General features: G+C 39.7%; 1 protein-coding gene across 1 annotated transcript; it reads left to right on the top strand.

Moving 5' to 3' along the window:
- Positions 1–3,483: 3,483 nt before the first annotated feature.
- On the top strand, positions 3,484–19,907 carry HHLA1 (HERV-H LTR-associating 1). Its single transcript, XM_030444711.1, has 16 exons — positions 3,484–3,519; positions 6,363–6,471; positions 7,736–7,795; positions 9,023–9,103; positions 9,637–9,720; positions 9,814–9,897; positions 10,587–10,670; positions 11,238–11,300; positions 11,418–11,504; positions 11,781–11,867; positions 13,302–13,499; positions 13,903–13,974; positions 14,206–14,277; positions 19,074–19,230; positions 19,575–19,657; positions 19,864–19,907. Exons 1-16 carry the CDS (start codon positions 3,484–3,486, stop codon positions 19,905–19,907), a joined length of 1,401 nt encoding a protein of 466 aa, XP_030300571.1.
- Positions 19,908–23,012: the final 3,105 nt, after the last annotated feature.

Raw genomic sequence — 23,012 nt, 5'->3', positions numbered from 1 at the left:
GGGGATGCTGGCAGACTGGGACAGAGGGAGGGGATGCCAGGTGCTGGCTCTGCACTTGGGCACACATGTTGGGGCTGCTACATAGGAGCACATGTTTAAAATGCCTAAGAAAAAAGTCACAAGGAAGAAACAGTGCAGCACTTCCACATTGGGCTCTTGGCCTACCCAGGGAGAAAGCCCCAGAACTGAGATTGTTTTCTCCCTGTTTCACAGAAGTTTCTGCCATGCTGTCCTGTGCATGTCCAAACATTTGGCTTGGATGTGCATTTATTGAAGTTGCATTAGTGGGAAGTTACCCTGTGTAGCCTTCAGTGAATTAATGCATTTACTCAGTAATTTAAACGAATAATGTGCCTATACTGTATTATTAAGAAGCTAAAAATTACTCCTATTTTTGATTTTGGGATGCTAGCTATGGACACAGGGCTGTTACACAAAGAGATGGGAAAAAGGAGGTGTGTAAAGACTATACTCCTGAGAAAGCAACTTGCTCAGAGGTATGCTCTGAGTGAGAACACAGCATTGTCCCCAAGAATCGAAGTTGGGATTGAACAATAGCCCCCTGCCCTGTCACCTGAGCATTGCCCTGCAGCTGAGGAAAGTTAAAATTACAGAGTCCCAGGATAAAACACAGCATGAGGTACAACCTGCTGAAAGTCAAATTATCCTCATAGCAAAACATCAAACAATTGGAGCAGATCCCAGCACACACATTTTTCCTGGCTATACCTGGTTTTGTCAGCTGTTACAGAGACGACTTTCATTCCAGCCTTCCTGATGAGATACTGAACAATTTGTAATTAAATCAGTAAAAGTAAGTCTTGTCAGAGAAAAGGTGTTTCCATGTTCCTCAAAGTGTAGCATTTAGTCACAAGTCACAAAAAATATTCCTCTTATCATATCAGTGACTTTCATATAGAATCAGATAGTTTTTTGATATAATGTTTTTTTCATTAAAGGTAATATGAAAGAAAACAAAGGTAAGATCATACATATGTGGGAACACAGGCATACAAGCATCATATTTACCAGCTATAACTCTTTTAAATGGGGCTGCAGTTGCCTTCCAGCTTCCAAAGTTCTTGGGGAAACATGGGTTGAGTACAGATGCAGTCCTACCACACATATAATGGGATCCCATAAACATCTCTTCTGTGGGAAACCAGGACTTTCACTCTTTTGAAGTAAGGTGTAGCCAAATATGCTCATTAATTTGCTAATTACTTTGCTGCCCCCAGAGTGTATGACTGAAATCTGAAACCAGACAAAACCCTTTCTGATGCCTGACCAACTCCTGGTTGCAGTGTTTCAGCCACTGCAGCCTCTCCCTTCTTTGGGTAACATCCCAGCTTGCTTTATCTTAGCTGGTGGAAGTGCAAGACTGAGACAAGAAAATTAAGCAAAGACAAGTGACAACAAAACAAGACTGATGACACACCCATTATCCAGGCAGCAAGTAACCAATTCAATAGTGCTGGGGACCCCTGCAACCCAAACTTGCATAGTACTGGTAGGACCCATGACACTGAAAGGACAATCCCAAAATGCTGCTGACCAGAAGCTCCAACATTTCCCAAGTCAGATTTGTGACACTTTGTAAGCAGCCATCCTGTGCATCTCACCTGCAACCTCTTCTTGATCCTCCTCCTTTCTAACAGGGGTCAGAATATTTCTAAATTGAGCAATTGTGCAAATCCTAGAAGTACTTTTTCTTCCATGTCTGTGAATGCTTTTAGGTTGTTTCTCTCTAATTGTTACAAGCTTTTGAATTAATTTGTATGTTGAGATGTGTGGTAGCTTGTAAGAAAGCTACTGAATGAGGATTACCTGCTTGTAACAGTGTTGCATCCAAACCCAGTAATTTCAAAGGAATCACTTGCAGTCGGTGGGAGCAGAAATTTCACCCAGTGCTTCCAGTAGTGATTTTCTCTGGGGCAGTTCTAAATATCACTCCTCAGCAGATAAAATTGTCCTAGGTCACTCTTGTGAGCAGATCTCTCTCCTTTCCTCACCATGTAACTGCAATGAGAGGCAATTTTCTGGTTCAACTGTTGGTTTGTTCCTTTTACTTTTCTATATTCAAGATACACCTCGGGTTTCTTCTCCATCGTCTCAACAATGTCCCTTGCTTAAATTGCTTCTCCAGAGACAGCAAAAGCTTTACCAAAGGGGCTTATCCTAGCTGATCTCTTGACTTCAAAGGTGGCAATGGCCTAATTGCAGGCAGATGAGCTGCCCCTTTAAAAGGGAAAAAAAAATCCTTTCTGCTCTGCAGTCAAGTCATTACTGCCAAAAGGAGCTTCCAGTTCTCACCCGACCTGCCACAGAGCCTTCCACATGTGATAAAACTGGCACTTTGTGTGCCAGATTTTGTTACCTCTAGTTGGTCCTTCTGGGATTAAGATAACGATTTTCACAGGATTTTAGAGCAAGATTATCAAGCCTGTCTACTCAAAGTCTTTCACAAAGTGATTATCAAGACCTGGAAACAAACTTGTGTTATATAGGCTCTGCAGATAATCATCTTTGCCAAGCAAAATCAGGTAAGTTGATAGTAACTGTTCCAGATCTTAGTTCTTTTACCTGTATCTGGAGAAAACCATTTAAACTGCCCTATTCATGCTTGGTAGTAATGTAGCAAATGAAATGTATTTTTATTAAATATATATGTATTGCACTTTTTTGAATTATCATATAAATAAATCTGAACTTAATATTAGCTGTAGCACTTTATGAAACGTTATTGTAACGTGGGCATATTTTCACATCAATGTACAATATTTCTTTAGACCTGGTGTATCATGGTGTGCTTAAAATGAGAGGACCTTTAGATGTTGGAACTGAATGAAGGTAGGGAAATACACAAGTTTCCTTTTTTAATTCTTTGTTCTCCTAACCGATGTTCTACTCTGTTTGTCATGAAGACATGGAAAAACTACTTGATATCTGATTGCATTCTGTTTGTATGGGAAAAATGGCAACAATTCAAACTTCATGGTCATCTACCAAATTAAGCTTACTTCAAATGAAGAATTCCTAATAAAACTGTAGGGTTTAGGTTACTGTTAATCTAGAATAAGAGATTGCTGTTTAATCAGATGTCTTAGTGAGCATGTAAAGGTAATCTGAACGGGGCTGAAATCTCTAGTTCAGCAGAACTCTCCATCAACAGTTCTAAGTAAAACAAATCTGAGTAATACCATTCAGCTTAAAATAAACATGAGAGGAGGATTATCATATCCAGTAGAAGTGCAGGAGAATTTGTAACTAAAGACTTGACCTGCAGCCTGTATCAGGCAAATATTTGGAAGGAAAATATTCAATGAGAGTCAGTTTATGAGATGGTTGTGTGGCACCTGTGCCTGTAGTACCTGTGCACGTCTCGCACTGTTTTGAAATGGGAATTGTGAGTAATTTTGAGTTTCAGTACAATGGAGGCTTCATATCAGTAATCTGTACACGTATTTTACTCACTGCGGCAAGATGTATGCAGGCAAACAAAAGAGTTACAGTTACAAAGTAATAAAGACTGATAGATAAAAATTAGATATCAGGTAACTTGAGTAACTCAGACATGACATCTATCATAACAATATTACTAATACCAACATTGCTGAGGGATAGGATATTTTAGGCAGCAGTTCCAGAAATAGTTGTCAGAGATGACTTTGAAGTTTAGTTGGACAGCATAAATGTTCATAAAGGTAATGCTGGGAAAAGATTTTGGAAGGCAGCTAAAGCCTAATGCTTCAAATTTTAATCAGTGTCTACCTCTTGAGGAGTAAGGGCAACCCTTTCTGAAGCCTCACTTTTAGTACTGAGATTTTTCTGCAATTTATTTTTAAACATCATGTTCTGGACAAAGGACACCGCAGTATCTGACATTCAGGCAAAAAAAAATCTGCCACGAAGGGAGAGTTTTCTGTTGATTTTTATACCAACCTTATTTAATATTTCTCTTCTAGAAATAAAACAGGGTTTGGCTTAGTACAATTCATTCTTCCAGGTTTTGCTTGCACATTGTCCCAGACATTTGCTGCTTTGCTTGGTGGGGTCTGTAGCATGGAATCCCAACTCATTTCCCTTGGGGGGGTTATTGCCAGGCTGACACCTGCTCTGGATTCCTGCTGCAAATCAGTGTCTCATGCAGAGAAAATTGTGTGTGTGTGTGTGTGTGTGTGTGTGTGAGCAGGCAGGACAGAAGGGAGCTGCAACTTCAGGTGAGCAAGAAATTGTCTCTCGGTACGTATGGGGTGCTTCCAAATACACCTTTTTTATCTCACTCTCTTTTAGTTTTCTTTCTGTTTTTACAGCTTTTTTTTCTTCTCTCTATCTGTCTTAAGGTGCTTTGATAGGAACGTTCCTTTGTGTGTCTGTCTCACTGCCTCTTCTCTGTGTCTTGGGATCATGCCCACATTCCTCAAAGCAAGAAAACAAGTCTCCCTACTCGGGCATGAGCACTGACCAAAAGTGTGTAGGGACAGACAAGGCAGAGGATCTCCTCTCCTCCCACCTCCTAGGTCTGAGTCTCTTCATAGAACAAACCAAAAGGGGGAAAAAACTGAATATTGAGCAGAGTCATAGAATCACAGAATAGTTTGGGTTGGAAGGGACCTTATTAGTTCCATGGGTAAGAACATCTACATGGGTAGAACACCTCCCACTAGACCAGGTTGCTTGAAGACTTCCAGGGACTGGGCATCCAACCTGTTCCAGTATCTCACCACTCCAACAGTGAAAAATTTATTCCTAGTATTGAACTTAAATCTGCTCTCTTCCAGTCTAAAGCAATTCCCTCCCAGCCTGTCACTACATGCCCTTATAAAAATTCCTCCACAGCTTTCTTGTAGACTCCTTCAGGGGGATTAGTACAGACCACATCACCAGCATCAGACAACATCTAGCAACATCATTATTTTAGCAGGCTTGAGCTAACATGCTACACTTCCCCCTAACAGGAGTCCACAAATCCATAAATAAAGCTGTTACAATTCCCAGTAAGCTTCATAATACCAAATAGCAGAAGCAGCAATAGACTTGATGGGATTTCAGGCCCTGTGATCCTCATGTCAGCAATCCATTTGTGGTCTGTACTCTTGTTGTTGGTCAGATCCCAAATATGGTTGCACAAAGAACCAAGCTTAGGATTTTTGATGCTAGACAGGTCCACGGGACACTGGACTCTGTCCATGCATAATTAGTCCAATTCACGAAAAGGTGATGGAGCATGAAGTCTGGGGAGAGAGATTTGGCCATGGCTTTCCATCTGCCTCAGCCCTGCTCTTCTGCACATGCTGTGCCCTGATGAGTAAAGGCTTGAGTTTGAGTAAAGAGGATTAGGCAGACGAACTGAATAGATAGGATTAACTACCTAACAAATTTCTCAGAGATTTTCTTTAATTTGTTTTTGACACACCAGATGAGCAAACACAGACATTTCAAACACAGAAATTCTTGGCCTCATTTCATCATCCCAAGAATGAATCCATTTTCAGAATGTTTTAATTCTCTACTGAATTAAACACACGAAACATTTTAAACATGGTGATAATAATTTGTTAATGAAACACTATTATCTTCAAGATAATGCTTTGTTGTATACTCACAAGGTTAGCTACTCTTAGAGGATATGGAAAAAAATGTGGATTTTTTTTTCTTTTTGCTAATTTTAATACACTCCCACATCTTCTGATAACTACAGAGCTATCTGGAATGTTCTGATATTACCAAAACAGTGGGGAACATGTCAAAAAGCAAGAAATTTCCTTCTTTTTTTTTCTAACCACCTCTAAATTTCTGAAGTCTGAAGACCAACTCAACCTGAAGGGCAGAGCAACCTTAATCCCTCCCAGGCAACTAGGTGAAGCAGGACAGGACACCACCTGGTGACAATGGTTTAGAAATACAAGGCTAGGGGAGACTGGGCAAGCAACATTTCTGCAGAAAAAGAGTTCAGTTGATACCCGGTCTGAAATGGAACAAGAGTAACTTTTCCCTTGTTTCAACAAAAAGGGTTCAGGTTTCATATGTCAGTGTCATTTGGGCACAGATCTTCATGACAGGGTACTGTGTAGGTGACATTGCCAAGTTCCATCAAACCCACGGTTGCTTAGGACTCAAAAAATCAAAAGCTGTATACTAAGCTTTTAACACACTCATACACTGAAAACACTGGTGAAAAAATTTCTGATTCTTTGCCATTCTGATTCTTTGCCATTTAGACCAATCCCAGTTTGCATCCCAGAGACCTAATCTATCTCTCACAATCACACTATTCTGGGGCAAAGTTGGACAAAAATGCACAATACCACAAACTTTAACACCACCTATTTCTTCTTTTTCACCTAATTTCTTTCTCCTAGGGCAGCCCAAACTGCTGGAAATTGGATTCCACAATGCAGTGGTTCTGCTGGCATGGGTCAGCAAAGATGAGCCTGGGATTTCTGTATCTCTTTCTGGTGTACAACACAGGTAAGGACAATGGGAATAATCCAAGTGCCTCTTTCCCAGTTGGTGTCATAGTCCCACACCCACAGCTGTGTCAGGATTGTGTCTTTCACCCTGCACAGGCAAGGCTGATGGGCTGGAGCTCCAGGGCTGGTGCCATAAAGCAGGATAGACTGAGAAGCTGAAGCTTCAGAGAATCATTTAGCATTTTCTAGGACTGACTTATTTGGCAATGAAGGAAAACAAAGCTGTTGAAGGGTCTAGAAGCTGAATGAACTTGTGGAGCAGATGAGGCTGAGTAAAGACCTTATTGCTCTCTACAACTACCTAAGGGAACTTGTAATGAGATGGGTGTTGGTGTCTTCTCTCATGTAGCAAGAGATAGGATGAGAGGAAATAGCCTCAAGCTGCCAGGGAAAGTTTACATTGGATATTAGGAAAAATTCCTTCACGAAAAGGATTATCAGGTTCTGGAATATGCCGCCAGGGAAGTGGTGGAGTCACCATCCCTGGAGGTATCTAAAAGACACAAGATGTGGTGCTGAGGGACATGTGTTAGTGGTTGATTTGACAGTGTGTTGGATTAACAGTTGGATTTGATCATCTTAAAGGTTTTTTCCAATCTAAATGTTTCTGTGGTCCTATGATCTGTGAGCCTTCTGGATTATTCTTTGGAAGCACTCAGCTCTCCACTGATTGGATAGGAAGCTTAAGCACCAAATTCCTGCACTTCATCTTGGCCTGGGATGTCTAAGTCACTGTTCTGCACCTTGCTTGCTCCTCACTGTGGGAATCTGAGGAAACAAGTCCAATCTCCTGAACTCTGCTTCTGTTCATTCCTGCCACAACACAGCTCCAGAGAACAGTACTCTATCAAGTGACTGCTTTGAATACCAGACCTGCACACAGCCTGGAAAGGTCTGCTTGGATTTGGCCTCGTTTTACTACAGACCTCAGACAATGTTGTGTGCAAGGGCAGACCTCTACAACAGTGTGCAACTACTTTTTTGTTTGTTTGTTTAATTTTGATGCTTGAGTTAAGGGGGAGACCTCTGATATTTAATCGGTTTTCTTCCTTTATCTGGTATCTAAAGGTGCTGGCAAGTCCTTTAGGGCACTCTTGCTCTTAGGCATCTAATGGAGCTGCTGCAGTGGATACTCAGTGTCCTGCTTTGCAGTCTCCATCTGTTTCTGAGTTACAGTGAAGGAGAGCAGCAAAGCTCAATGGAGATCTGCTTGGTAACTCAACAAGGAAAACTGTTTCTCAGTCTCTTTCTTCACCTCACAGCTTCATGCATGAGAAGAGAACATAAGAAAGAGAAGCAAGTGGCAGTGCTGGCTACTGCAGGTAAGTAACGCATCAGGAAACCCTCTGTGGGTGCTAATGGGGGTGAGAGACATCGTGTTGGGCAGAGACGTGGTGGCAGAAGGGACCCCAACCCACCAGCAAGAGCTCCTCACCCAGCACAGAGCTTACGCAGATCTCTGGTCAGTTTAACCTCTATCCTTCCAGGAATCTAGAATGTTTTGGTTATTTTTTTCCTTTCTATCCTTTCCAGCTCTCCATTCCCTCTTGCTTTCCCTTTCCTCTCTTCAGTGCTGTGGACATGCCCTGCTTCCAGCCCTGGAGTGCTGGTTGAATTGGTGTAAAATGATCCTGATGTCATTGGAAAATTATATTTCTCCCCAAATTCAATTTTGTTCTCGTCTCAACTTTCGGTGCTTCTTATTCCATCCGGCTCTGTTTTTTCTCTCTCTGTCATGCACACAAAGAGCTTCCATCTCACACACAGAGCCACACTGCTCTGTGTCCTCTTGATTTTATCAGGGAGGAGCAAAAGAACCTTCTCAGAAATTTTCACTAGGGAAAACCAAATTACATCAGCAGAAGGAAAACGTCTGTTAAATAAAGTATGTAGCTAAGTGACAGTCAATTTATACTGTGGCAGCAGTGTTGCCACTGAAGCAGCTGAAAGAAAAATGAAATTTATCTTTTCATGTCAGATCCATGCAGCAGCAGGAAAGGGGGAACATTTCCTAGGCATTTTCTCCTCTGTGAGTGATCTGCAAAGAGAGACCTGCTGCAGTTTTGGCAGTAAATACCCACTGCCCAGCACGAGAGGGCATCAACATGTCAGGGCAGACTGTGGGTCCCAGCTGCCTGCTCAAGGGAAAAGATCACAGAAATCTCAGAGTGCCAGGGGTTGGAAGGGGCCTCTGAAGATCATTGAGTCCGACCACCCTGCCAGAGCAGGACCAAAACTAGGGCAGTTCACTCTGAAGTGAGTCCAGGTGGGTCTTGAGAGCCTCCAGAGAAGGCAATTCCACAAGACTTTTTCCTTCAGAAAGATGTCAGAGCCCAAGTCAAATTTTGGCCCACTCGGTCTTGCTGTTTTCCAGTCTCTTCTTTTTGCCCTACCCACATTTTCTCACTACAAGTTTTGAGGTTCACCACAATACATAATCTGCTCATTTTGTTTTTCATAGTCTGGAGGAATTTTGCCCTTTACACAATCAGTGGCCATTTCCTCATGCCCTCATGCAGCCTTCTGCTCAGAGAATCCTTCTTTTTCAGAGCTCTCTGCAAAGTCAGTGGATCTGGCTGCCCTGAACCTGACAGAGCTGGTGAACAACATGCTGGACACTGCCCTCCGAGGTAATGGCTTTCAGCCTGGTGGTCAGAGAGATGAAGGGTTAAAGGGGTTGGCAGGAGAAGCCATAAACACCCCCTTGTCTGCCTCCAGAATTGATTCCAGGAGCATGTTACCCTTTCGCAGTTACAATAGAGATAGCTGCCTGCCCCAAATGATTTAGAAATTAGTGTGTGTTTATATAGGAACACAGTATAATTACCTATGGGAGGTCTTCAGAAAGTACTCTATAATCCAGTGTCGGTTGAATTAAAATAATAATAAAAAATAAATAAATAAAAAACAAACAAAAAAACTCACCCAAAAGCAAAAAAAAAAAAAAAAAAAAACAACCCCAAAAACCTAACAAGCAAATAAACGAAAAAAAAAAAAAAAACCAAAACAAGAAGAAACACAAGTGATCCTTTCCTCAGAGAAAATGCAAAATTGTGACTCAGGCAGCTGTATGGTACCAGCACCTCAGTAATTAAATGAGTCAAAACATGCTGTTCTCATCATTTGTTCCAGCTGCTAACAGCACTGGCACGTGTTTCTGCAGGTACCAAAAAACTCTTCTCCTTGCTGAGTGTCACATCCTACAGCTCATTTGCCTTCCACAAAGTGTCAGTCACTATTTACAACAGTGAGTATCCCCATGCTATGCTCTGGGCAGGAGCTTTTTCTTTCACACAGCCTGTTCATCCAGATATTGATTTATCTCTGTCTCTCCCTACAGTTTCTAATGTGAAAAATGTTGACCCTGGCAAGTTCCCTATGCATTACTGCTATTGTTTGAGCAATGTAACAAATGACTTGACAGGTGGGTACACAGGAGAGGTGGAAACTGCATGTGATGAAGCTGAATTGTTTCCTTTGTACCTGAGAGCTGTAGCCTGAATTCTGCAGGTTTCATCCTTATGAGCAGCACATCCAGATTACCTTGGTGATTAGAGCATCCTCCCAAGAATTAGAAGAAGAGGGTCCTATACAGGGATCATGTCTGTCATTCCCTGAGTGAGAACATTGACCTGGTCCTCATAGACCCTGCTATGAACAAGTCATCCCACCATCAACAGCCTCTGTTTGAGCTGGTGACAACATCTGGGCTATTTCTGAAGTAAAGCTCAAATGCCTCTTGGGAGGTCCCACATGCATAGGCAGTACAAGCAAAGTCTGCAGACTTTGGGTCTCCTCCATATTTAAGCAGAATAAGTAGAGTGTCACTTTAAATTGTTCTCTTGAACAGATAAATTGCACTCAAGTTTGTTTTCATGCACATTGCTTCTATATTGGATATTGTCTTTGAAATACACTTCTGTAGAGTACTCCTGTGGCTTCCTAAGTCCACTCCCATTCAGCAGAAATATTTTGAACTTCAAAATAATTTAAACATAGTCAAGGAGAAGCATTAATACAAAATATTATCACATTTAAAAATTATTTTTTTTCTTTGCATCCATGATAGAATATATATTTTCAGCCACAATCTTTCTCTGTTTTGTTGTCTAGATTTTACAGCTTTACTTGTTGATATTATTGGGAACACCAGCAGTTACCTGACAGAAATTTTCAAATCCACTTCTATTCTCTCAGGTTTGCATTTCCTTTAACATTTAGCATTTTCTTTTTGTCTGGTTTGCTCCTGTGTTGGAAACAAGCATAGAGATGTGTATAAAAGCCTATTTCTCTTACCCAAAAGCATTTTTCTTACAAAGGATGGTTTGAAGTTTTAAACAAAGTCTCTTCACAGGAGTAAAATACAAATACAGGGTGAATATATATATAACATAGTGATACATGTGTTTCTATGAGCAGATATGTTTTGTTTGAAATTTTGTTCAGTTATTATTAAACACTGGTATTTCAGGGAATTATGATTGCAAAAGAATAATTATAGGCTAAATTATCCAAAGACTTTTTTTTTTTCTATGTAAAAATGCTTGTAACGTAGAATTTTAATTAGATAGAAACATTTCCCCTGGAAATACAAGCATTTGGATTTGGTGCTGGTTCAAGATATTTCTCAAAAATCATATCTGAAGGAAAATATTTGGCCAGTTGTAGTAGCCACATACCATTTTCTGCTTGTGTTTTCAACTGTTTAAAATAATATAATAAAAACTGCTAACAAAGATACTTTCATATTTTTTTGCCTTTCAGTGCATCAGAGCAATGATTCAGATTGTATCTACATCTGTGTGATGACAGGTCAGACAGATAAATGTTAAAACCATTCCACCCCAAAATATTGCCTTATTTACTTCCAGTGACAGTCCCAGAAACTGGACTGGGAGTAGTTTAGAAACAAGAACTTCCTGTTGGTTGTGTTTCTGTTTGCAGGGAGAAATTTGTCTGACTTTTGGGAAACTGTGGAGAACTCACCTAGTATTAATTACACATTTTCCAGTAACACATCTTCAGATCTGGGTAAGTACATCCTGGGGAATGAAAGGAAATAACAACAACAAGGAAAACCATGTCCAGGTAGAACTTTCAATAAGTACTCTACCTTCATAAATTAAAATAATTTAAAAATATTAGTTTATGCTATTAATATTATTTGTATATGGTTATACATTGTGATGTACTTTATTATTAAAACGGTGAATATTTTATTACGAGTGAAAAATAACATTTATATTACACAGCACATGATGGATGGTGAGCATACTAAATCGACCTTTTCATACTCCAAAGATCTAGATTCAGCTTTTTCAGGTTTCACTAAATTACAGGAAGACCAAAACAGAACAGTGGATCCATCAGCAGAACTTGGGTGGAGATTTAAAAGTAAGCCAGTATTGTCGAACCTAAACAAAACCTAAACCTAAAAACCAAACCTAAACCTAAACTTACATTTTTGCTTGACACCTTGTTAAGGGCTCATGTATGTTTGCTGCACAGTGCTGGGATGCTGAATGCCAATTACAGAGCAAGAAAAAATTTTGTCCCAGAAAACATCAGATCTGGTCAGTAGTGCACTGAGTAGCTGACAAATAGAAAAACTTCTTTCAAAAAAAAAAACCCAAAACCAAAAAACCCAAAACAAAAACTTACAAAAAAAATTTACAAAAACTAAAAGAGCATTGGACTTTGTATGACATTCAGTTGTCAGTACCTGAATATTTTGTAAACTCCAGTGCATTTAGAATGTCCATAAGCATTCAAGATGGAAAGTGTCAGTCTTCCTCCTTTTAAAAGCAGAAGTAAACCTTCACATTTGCTTCCCTATAGTAAGAGTAAAGAGAAATTCAGCATTTTACCTCATACCTTCTTATCATCTACAATATCTGCATCTGTCTATAACAAAATTTCTACATTTTCCCCAGAAGTCTGCTGTCTTTTTATGAGCTCTTTTGTTTTGCTGAACTACATTCCAGCCTTTATTATCTCTTCCAGCCCCCACTGTGACTTGTCCCACAAAATGTCATCAGTTCTCAAATACTAGTAGCTGCCCTCTGGTATCTGCCTACTCCTTATAGACAAGAGCTTTCATTTCTTTCCTCTGTAGTGAAGCAGTTTAGAAAATAGAAAATTAATGTGAAGGAAAAAGCCCCATCACTTTGCAGGAACCTTTCAGTTTCTTTTTCTGTTTTTTTAAAACTTGTACATTAAAATGTTCTTGGTTAAAATTTTAAATGTTATTGGCACTGCCCATGCTTCCATATCTAAAATGGAAAGGTGTGTGCTCACACTCAGAATGAGCCTTCATGCTCAGCAGGCTCTGGGAAGCCCTAATAGAGACCTTCCAGTATCTGAAGGGGACCTACGGGAAGGCTGGAGATGGACTGCTTATAAGGGCTTGTAGTGATAGGATGAGGGGCAATGGTTTTAAATTAGAGAAAAGTAAATTTTGATTGGATGTTAGGAAAAAATTATGTACCATGAGGGTGATGGAAAAATGGAACAGGTTGCCCAGGGAGGAAGTTGAAGCCTCATCCCTGGAGATCTTCAGGGTGAGGTTTGATAAGGCTCTGAGGAACCTGACCTAGTTGAGGATGTCCCTGCTTACTGCAGGGTGGATTGGACTGGATGGCCTTTACAGGTTCCTTCCAACCCAAGGTATCCTTTGATTCTATGGTCTGCCAGGGGAAGCAGGAAAGAGATAGGAGTTTCTAGGTGCATTTTAGATATTACTTTACACTTGCTGCTGCTGTGGGGCACCAGCATCTGCAGCCCATTGCTGGTGCCCTCTCTCTGTCTCTGCCTCTCTTGCTTGTCCAGCTACCAGGAGCCCTCTTGCCCTGAAAGGAGAGGAAATCCCCATTACAAGGTTCCCACCATGGCCAAAGACATCTGGAGCAAAAGGATCAGGTTTTCCATCACCCAATGTGGATGCTCCTAGACCACGAGGGACAGATGGAGCTCCTCCAGCTGCTGGTGGGAAGTGGGCCCCATGGCCAGCACTTCAGCCCAGCCCTGGTGAGTGCAATGCAGGGGAACCCCACATGTTTCAGCTGCTAGCCCTGGGGTTTGGCCAAAAGCTGAAACCACATCTCTGAGGCTGACCTTGGGAGGCCACTCAGGTCTTCACTCACATCTGGTTTCAAATCAGGTGAGCAGACCTGTGGAAAAGCTGCTTCTCTTCATCTCCACTAAACTTACCATCTTTAAGTCTTTCTTTTGGTAGACCATGGGCTTTTCAAGATCTAACAAAGATCTTGTCCTTCTTTTACCATCTTGATATTTTTAAATGCCTCTGGGTATACTAGGTGAGGGACCTTGGATGCTGAGACTGTCTCCTATAGAGCAGCTCTTCTTGGTAGACAGACAAATAACAATAATTCTGAATGCCATGAAGCACTGTGTCTTTCTGCTCCCACAGCTGACACAGCTGCAATTTGGATGCAGACAGCATCTCCTCAAGAAACCAAGAAACTGATGCAAACAGAACCAGGTGAGACTGATCTAGGATAATAACAAAGGGTTTCAGTTGGCACATTTATGAAATAGAAAATAGTATCTGTAGAAAAAGATGACTGAATATATCTAACATCAAAGAATCTAAGTGTTGATTAGGGGTCTGTGACTTCAGATTTTTTTCCCCTGCTATTCTTTACAACAACTTTCCTTTATTTTTTTACCCATTAAGATATCAAAGCAGCTAATATTGTTTTCCCTCCTTCAGATTTGCCTTCCTCAGTGATGTCCACACCACCCTACAGGCCTGAGGTGACAATGAAATTTTATTCAGCTACCAGTAAGTAGCTGCACCTCATGCAGCAAAAACATGTTCAAATGTATGTCAGTTTTCCCATGTGGAAACAACATACATGTGCAATTTACCTGATGTCTTATGTGTGTCACACACCCAAAATGCCAAAGGGACTAATACCATAGATGTTTCTGAACCATACACAGTTATGCATTCGAAACACAAATTACATCATGATGATAGAATTAGTAGATGTAGTCTGTGTGGCAATTTTACCGCGGGTTGTGAAATGTCCAGATTTGCCCTTAATCTTCCTCCTCAGATCATTATCAACTAGATTTTCATGAAAGCTCAATTGTCTCTTATAAGCTCTAAAATAGAGCTAGAATTTAAGAGCTCAGCAGGCTAAATGTATGATGATGTGCCACTCCACTTATAATATATTCATGTTGGCAATAAAATTATATTTACCTGTAAGTATTTAGTCAGAGATTACATTCTTTGAAACACGGCTTCACTCAATGCCAGGAAGGGAGTATGAACTCTGGGAGATGCCAGCACCTGCTTTGGATGCTGAGTGTTTGTGTGTGTGAGTCCAGGCTTCCTACACTCAGATTTACAAAGCAGGAGCAGAGCTCAATAACACAACGGGAATAACTCCCAGGCCCAAATCCCAGGCTCGAGAACAGAAGATGATTACTCCAGCTCTAGGCACCAGCACCGTGGACACCTACAATAAAAGATAAAATGCAAATCATGCTGTAGACATCTTTAGTCCCCTTGGGGGACTTCCAGTCTGGCCTCCTTCCTCCCAGTGGTCACACTGGAAACCATGGCACCTGGCCAGCTGAGCAGCAGACAAGGCCAGAATTCTGTGCTGTTACTTTTGCTGATTCTGAACGTGCTTTTCATAGCTCTCAGTCCATTCTGGTTGGCTGAGTTTATCAGCATATGTTGAGTTGCTTGTATTATTTTTTTCCTGTTTTAATTTCTTTTTGTGCATACAAAAGAAAGCACTGAGAGCACATGACTCAATGGTACATCTATTTTCAGAAGTAATATCAGAGTTTAAAACACTGGCTATGAGAAACAAATGACAACAGCTGACAATAGCATCAAGTGAGCACAGAAGCACAGCCTTGCAGGAAGGCAGCGTCAGGGAAGAGGAGGGGAAGCTATTGCCTGGCAAGCCAGAGAATACTGCATCAAAAAAACATCTGCTGTGACAGGTTTTCAAGGAGAAAAGTCACTGGTGCTGAGACAAGGAGGAGTTATTGGTATAAGAGTCTTTTCAAGTCACAAGAGATAGGAAGTCAAATACCCTTTTTTTGTATCCTGCTCTCACTTTACTTCTGTTTACACACTCAAAATACAAGATTTCTCTTCATATCTTCCATGACATAGGTCAGTTGTATGAAATGAACATAGTACATGAATAAAGTGTGACTTCCTGACACTATGGATAGTGTGAAAAAAATTATTTAAGACAAGCTTGATCTTCTGATCTTGAAAGGGAGCAGAGGAATGTGCTATGGTAATTGTCAGCCATAGAAAATTGTGCACAAAACTCAAGTTCTCTTCATGTCTTCTTTGCTTGGGATCAGTGTAGCTTAAGGATGAAATAGCAGGCAACCAACTGGAAGTTTCTGGAGTGGTAGAAAACATGGATTTCATTGAGATCAGGGAATAGAGATTCATCAAATGCCTCTTTTTCATGATGGCAGAGCCTATCTGCCTGCAGGTATTGATCATGCGTTTGGTCAAATGAATTGAACAGTGGAATCTCAGAGCATACACAGTGCTCTAAAGACTGAGACATTATTCCAAGAAGATATTTCTTAAATCACAGAAGTGGATGCCAACAGAGAATATATGCAAGTGTGCAAATGAGAGCACACAGGGAGGGATTATATAAGTCCAAATTATTCACAGTACCCCTAACATTGTCTTCCACTGGCAGCAAAATTTAATGTCAGTGTCAGAGAGATGTGACATGGAGTTAATAATAGAGAAGTCTGTTTACTGCAGCTATAGCTTGTCACCTGCCTGGGACAGTAACATGGCAATTTCAAATAGCCAAGAGCTCTGCACAGGGAGCTGTGGTTCCTGTGGTTCCTGTGGTTTCTGGCCTCTTTTGACTGCCTTGATTTCTTAGGAAAGAAAATTCATAGAAAAGAAAGTTCGGAAATAAATTCTTTTAATTTTATTTTTTTTTAAATTTCAATCCAAATCTTTAGGAATTTAGGAACTGAAGAAAAAACCTAACCATTTCACCATAGAAATTTGTTATGGAAAAATATAAAACATTACTGCAAAGTACTGAAAATTTTACTTTCATAAATATGTGAGTACATTGTCCAATTGATATACAACTAAATACAACATTATTTTCAAGACAATTTCAGCATTAAATATAGTATTATGTAAATATTGTATTATTTTGAGATTAAGTGATTATCAAAAATGAAACCCAAAGCAAGTTATTTAGCTTTCAGATTTCTACTTGACTTTTTCCTGCACAAATGAATCCCAATAGAAATTGCAGCCACTCAGTTTACATTTAGATAAAGGTGAATTTCTGCTGGTGAAACACAGACCTTGAGTAAAGTGTTTCACAGCTGACAGGCAGGATAACAAGTACCCAGGTGGAGGTTCCTTGGAGGGAACAGAAACAGTACTTTTTATGGACATTCCTCATTCTCTGGTGTTCAGATATTAACATGAAGAGTGTTATTAAAGCAAGAAATAATTAATCTTTAATTGTCATTGAAAAAATCAAGGTGTGGACAATGCTATTAAGTTGACAAAGCCTAATGACACTTATGCAAAGCTGCTAAGATTAAGACAAATGGGGCTGCCTCTTGCCCATCCCTGACTAATTATTCCTGATGTTTGTGTAGCATCTTTGACACACAGCTGGTTTTCAGAGGGGCTCATGAGTTTGGGTGCTGCAAGCATCTGCCCATTACTCCTCTGTGACTCTGATTGCCTTGGGCAAGTGCTGGCAGAAAAATGGTTTTGTAGCAATCTCTCAGGTTGGCAGACCCTTTATTTTCCTTCTGCAAAGGAATGCCATTTTATATTAAACTCCTTGTCAGCAGTAGACAACTCCAGCTTATTTCAACAGAACTTCATTAGTTCAAATTTAACCTTTGTAGCCTCTCCTATCACATAACATGAGATGGCCCAAAGCTATAAAGCATGTGAGACATGAGAACTTGGAAAAGCAATTACACTGTCTAAGGTGATTATAGTCAGCAGGTAAAGCAGTTTATCTGCACATGGCCAAAGCCTGATGCCAGTTACAGAAATGTAGAAGCCAAGTGACAGTCACACAGGGGCTCTCCCACCCCAATAGGTTCATGTGAAGGGGCACCCACATTAAGAAAAATGTGCCCTCTCACAGCCTGGTCCCCAGTTACCTTTTCAGAGCCATTTTCAGGAATGTCCCTTTTTTCTGGAGTGTTCCTGTGGGGGAGACATCCTTTTGGAAGGGTTGCTGTAGGCACACAGAAGCTCCTGGGGTCTGATGTGATGCCTGGCAGGGCAGGCAGCTTCACTTCACCCACCCCAAGTGTGCCCTCACGGCTATTAACTATGCAAAGGAGAGGTGGTTACACACCAATTTTAGCTACGCCTTGGCATCATTTTTTTAATAAAAGAAAGGGAGTCAGATCGTATTTGACACTAAAAAACCACGTAGCAATTCAGGATTTTGCTATAAGCTGCCATCTCCTATTTGGCAATATTGCTTCTTTTTTGCCATCTGGAACAGCTGCATTTGCTGGCAGGATGAAATGTTTGGATTGCAACTGGTTATCTCTTGCTGCTGACTGCAAAAGAGTCAATGAATAGAATAAACTAGATACTTTCCTTTTATCTAGCTCAAGAGAAGGGAAAAAGGAATGCTCATGTACCCCATTTCCCTGCATTTTTCTTATGTTAAAATTATATAATGGTTCTCAATTGAAGGCAAAAAAGTCTGATGAACCAGCTGGCTTCTGGCAACAAATAGTAAAATGAAGAAATTATTCCTATCTTCCTCTTAATGCAGGCAAACTTTGACCTTTTCTTCTCCAGTTTCTTGTAAATTCTATGAAACCTGTAGAAATGGTATTTATCCAGAGGATTCTCACACATTCCTTAAAAGTGGGTTTAAGTTCACTCATTATTGAGGTCATCAGAAACAAGGAGACAGTGGTGGACAGAGAGAAAGCCATAACCTCTGCACAGATCATGTTTGTTTTGTTAATGAGGCTAAAAAAAATGTGATGGAGAAAACAGTGAGAATCTGCTTATTTTTTCTCAGTCATATTTAATCTAAGGTTCAGATTTAGAGGGTGAGTGTAGGGAAGCAGGGGGAACTGGAAGTTTATTTTTCATTAAAATAGCATATGCACATTGAAAGTATCAAATATAATAAATGTACAGTCCTGGTTTTGTCTTGATGTTCTGCACTGTGGGAAATTTATATTTCAGTGGCAACTGAACTTGCACCTTAGAAGGTAACTAAAATAAATTAGATAATAATATTCTTTAATAATAACAATAAATCTTTAGAGTTATCTCTTACATTTGTGACAAATAAAAGCAATGCAGTTTTAAGCAACTAACTAGTAATTATGAATCATAACAAACTGAACAGAATATCTGTGATTTCACCTAAGCAACAGCCAGGCTGTGCCTTGGTTTATTTCCTGTTGCCTGCATCACTCAGATTTGATCTTAAGATACCTCCATGAGTTTATTAATCTGCATGTTTCCCATAACCCAGATGTGGTATTGCAAGAAATATAATGAGAGTAGTATGTGAACTAGTTTGGAGTTTCATTTTTTCCTAGGGTGTCCACAGGCAGTCCTCAAAGAGACCCCTGTGACCTCGCCACCCATCACACTTCTGGTGCAGAAGATCAACCCCTGTGTGATGGAGCTCTGTAGGTTTTTTCAGCTGTGCCTCTGTGTTGGTCAGAGAAGACATTCTCGGAAGGAAGCCATGAGGTAAAACCTGGCACTCGTCCCTTTGCTGTTTCTCTGCTTAAAATATTCCACTGGGCTTTTATCAATCCACATTTTCCAATCACTGATGGTTTTTTTGAGAGTTTGGAGCTACTGGTTGAGATCCAAATGGGTCCCCAGTGTGCCAATCGATACCTGATCCAGCTTTCAGTGTTCACAGTAAGTGAATTAAGTTTGACAGGATTTTTCCAAGTATCTAATGACATTATTGAGGTCAGAATATCTTTTTTTATTTCCATATTCAATATTAGCAATATGATGCACATACAGCTGTGCTTATGAAAGATAAAAGTCTATCACTCTGCTAATTTTAACTACTTGTTTAGGTACTGTGTTGAATACTACTCCTGGTTCTTGAAAAATGCAAATTATGTCTGTGAAAGAGTCAAAAGAGTTGCTTACTCCCACAGTAAGTATATTTTCTTTTTATAACTCTACAGACCTTATTATGAAGGTACATCGAAAAGTTTTAGGTTTGCCCAGAATATTTGCTGTCTTTTATCACATAGCTATTTAACTTGATTACAGTATTTTTAAGATATTTTTTTAAATATTTAATCTTCATGTATGGTTCTAATGTTTTTATCTTATGACAGTTTTCTTGTCATTTTTCAGCATTAAAACAAAAATGCCTTAAAAACATCTGCACTTTCGTCTAGAACACTGAGGAATTTAACTGCAAACTGGAAGACTGGTGACACTTTTAGTTTTCTCTTTCATTTCAGTATAAAAATCAGGATGCAACGTGTAATTTGTAATGATACAAGCTATTAACCAGATATGAATCTAGAGATGTGTCTTCCTCCAAGGGACTGTAAAAATAATGTGTAAAAAAGATGGTATTTTATACAAGTGTTGTAACTGCAATTAAAGAATTGAAAGGCTTTTAAAAATTGTATTTTATAAGAGATATTTATATAGTTTGCTATCGAATGTGAATAGTTTATTTTAGTTTTGTTTACAATTGTGATAAATAATCCAAATGAACAAATACAAAAAAATTTTAAATCGAGCTGAAATACTGAAGAAAAGAAGGATTTTTCCTGCTGTTAAACACTTGTAGATTACATATTATTCCAAACCAAGAGTCTGCCACTACTTCAGCAACTCATCTAATGCAGAGTTTGACCAAGGGAAGGTTCACACCTCTTGTCACTCACCCTGTGACATTTGTGTGAGCTTACCAAGATTCATGTCCTTCCTTATATGTACCCTTGGTGACCAGAAAGCCTGGTGACCTAAAAAACTATCAACCCAAAGTATATTACTGAGCTATTAATATTTAAAACCAAAATTATTTGCACTACAGCTGGTGCACATTGAAGTTTCACTGAAGAAATACATGTTCAAAATAGTAACAAGCCAATGAGAAAGGTGTCACCACAAGGATGCTGCCCCCAGGGAGACGTGGGATGCTGTAGCCCTCTTCCAAAAGACATTTCACTGTTGTGCCCAATAGCATAATGGAATTATTTCTGTAATATCAAAGAGCAGGAGGGATTGGAGTTCTACCAATTTTTATTTTTTGTACAATGAATGTACAAAGCAGGAATATTAACCTGGCTGTGGCACCACAGTGCTGGGGAGCAACCTTGCTCTGCTGCACCTCTTCTCACTCCAGGCAGCATCTGAAGAGCTGGTGAACTGCACCTCTGTGCAACTGTTGCCATTAAATCTCACAAAAACATGTAATGCCTGAAGATATAATTTAAAAATAACAAGAAGTCTGTATTGTTTCTTATATTTTTCTCATTAAGTTTTCTGAGAACTCAGGAAGAAAGGCATGAAAACGAAGGAAGGGGAGAAAAGAATTATTAAAGTCAGTTTGACTTTCTGGAGGTTTTTTTAGGATTGAATAAAAAGACAATATCAAAAGAAAAATATTTTCCAAAAACAATTTTAAAATATTTGTTTGCTATTATTTTAATGAATTTAATCACCTCTGAGCTGTAGCACTGATGCCCATGGTAAAGGGCATTTTTGTGTTTATAAGGAATCACCCTGTGTTTTTCCTGCAGGAATACAAGTCCTTAGGCAGAGCACTCACCTCTTGACACTGCCATGGGGTGTGCCTGACCCCCAGTAGGTCTTGGTGCTCAGGTTTGTACCTCCTCAAGTGTAGGAATTTGCACTTGTTGACCTTCATGAAGTTCCTGTTGAGCCATTTCCCCCAGCTGAGTGGGACACGCAGACTTGCTGAGGGCACATTGTACCCCAGCACCCAGGTCATTAATCAAGAGTGGATCCATTCTTGGTGGCTGATGTACACCCCTAGTCCCTGGCCTCCACCTGAATTTTGTGCCACTGCCCACCAGCCTCTGGGCCCTTCTATTCAGACATTTTTCAACCCACCTCACTGGGTTTATCCAATTGATATAACAACAGCTTTTCTATGAGGATCTTATGGAACCTGGTATCAAAGGCATTTCTGCAGACAGTGTAGTTCACAGGCCTTGGAAGAGCCAAGCCTTTTGCTCACAAAGGTATTTTTACAATTCCAGATTTATTAAACTTCTCATTGCTCCATGCTAAAACTCAGTAGACTGTTTGTCATTGTTGATGGCATCTTTGAAGGGCAAATTTGTTTGGCCCTGGCAGAAAGAATAACTTCCTGATGAGGAGAATCTTTCCCAAATCTCATTGACTCCCCCTTCCCCTGGATTTTTCTCAGCTTTGGATCCAAGCCACTGTGGATAGATGAGAGCAGACTTCTCAGTCATACTCAGAATACCAATGTTTAAAGCTGTATAAATTTTCACCCATCTTTCAACACTGAACACTACCTCCTGCTAAGTTATTACAGCCATATTCACATGCTCCAGAGATTTTCTGAGTGATTAATAACAATGAAATGATTGTTATTTAATTAAAGTCAAGAGTATTAGGGAAGTTACCATACAGTGAAGGCACCTGCAGAACAGACTTCTCAGTATAGATCCTTTACATGACTGGAGCTATATTACTAAGATACACTGTGGGCATAATGATTCTAAGGAATTTCATGGAAGAATTAATTAATAAATGTTGAAGGGGGGTTGATAAAAGCAAGTGATCACATGGGTGAAGTGTACATCCAAGTGTGTATAAATAACATAGTACTGACTTTGCTGAAATCCTTTTGTCCTTCATACAACTGCTTTTGAATTATACCCCTCAAGGTAAGCCTTTCTAGATGTTCTCTATAATACAGGACTCAGGATGAAAACAATATAGAAAACCCTTTTTGGGATTGTGAAGAATAAAAGTAGGTAAGAGATTTGGGATAGTAGACTATAAATATTTAGTGCTCTTGTAATTATAACCTTGTTTCCTGATGAGCTATTAAGAGTTTTAAATAAAACTGAATGCTGAATTTGAGCTTAGAGGAACAAATAGTCAAAAATAGGTGTATACTTGTAAACTGAGAGAAAAAAAATCTTGATTTATTTTATTTATACCTCACTCAAACCATAGTAAATTTAAAGAAAACTATGAGTGTAGTTCTAAACAAATCAACTCTCTGTGATTTAATGAATGCTAGTGAAATGATTTTAGCTTTGGAATAATACTTTATACACATTTTATACGGGCAAGCACAACCAGAACTTAAAAACTTACAAACATCAAAGTCTTTATCATTGGGAAAATGTATGATACATTATGTCAGGCTCAGTGCATATCAGAGTGTATGTACAAAATGGGAGAGATTTTTGTGATGTGAAGCAAAGTAACATAATGGATTGCAGATTAGCTGGGTTCCATAGATCTTATCCCAGAATGTCTCT

Source organism: Calypte anna, chromosome 2, assembly GCF_003957555.1.
Source record: "Calypte anna isolate BGI_N300 chromosome 2, bCalAnn1_v1.p, whole genome shotgun sequence".
Lineage (NCBI taxonomy): Eukaryota > Metazoa > Chordata > Aves > Apodiformes > Trochilidae > Calypte > Calypte anna.
The sequence above is the reverse complement of the archived record's forward strand: the minus strand, read 5'-3'. Positions and strand labels throughout refer to the sequence as shown.

Excerpts from the sequence above, each read along its gene's own strand:
- HHLA1 (XM_030444711.1), top strand. The coding sequence starts at position 3,484 with ATGTATGCAGGCAAACAAAAGAGTTACAGTTACAAA. Across the intron at positions 10,671-11,237 it reads ATCCACTTCTATTCTCTCAG|TGCATCAGAGCAATGATTCA; the intron begins GTTTGCATTTCC and ends TTTGCCTTTCAG. Across the intron at positions 11,301-11,417 it reads GACAGGTCAGACAGATAAAT|GGAGAAATTTGTCTGACTTT; the intron begins GTTAAAACCATT and ends TTCTGTTTGCAG.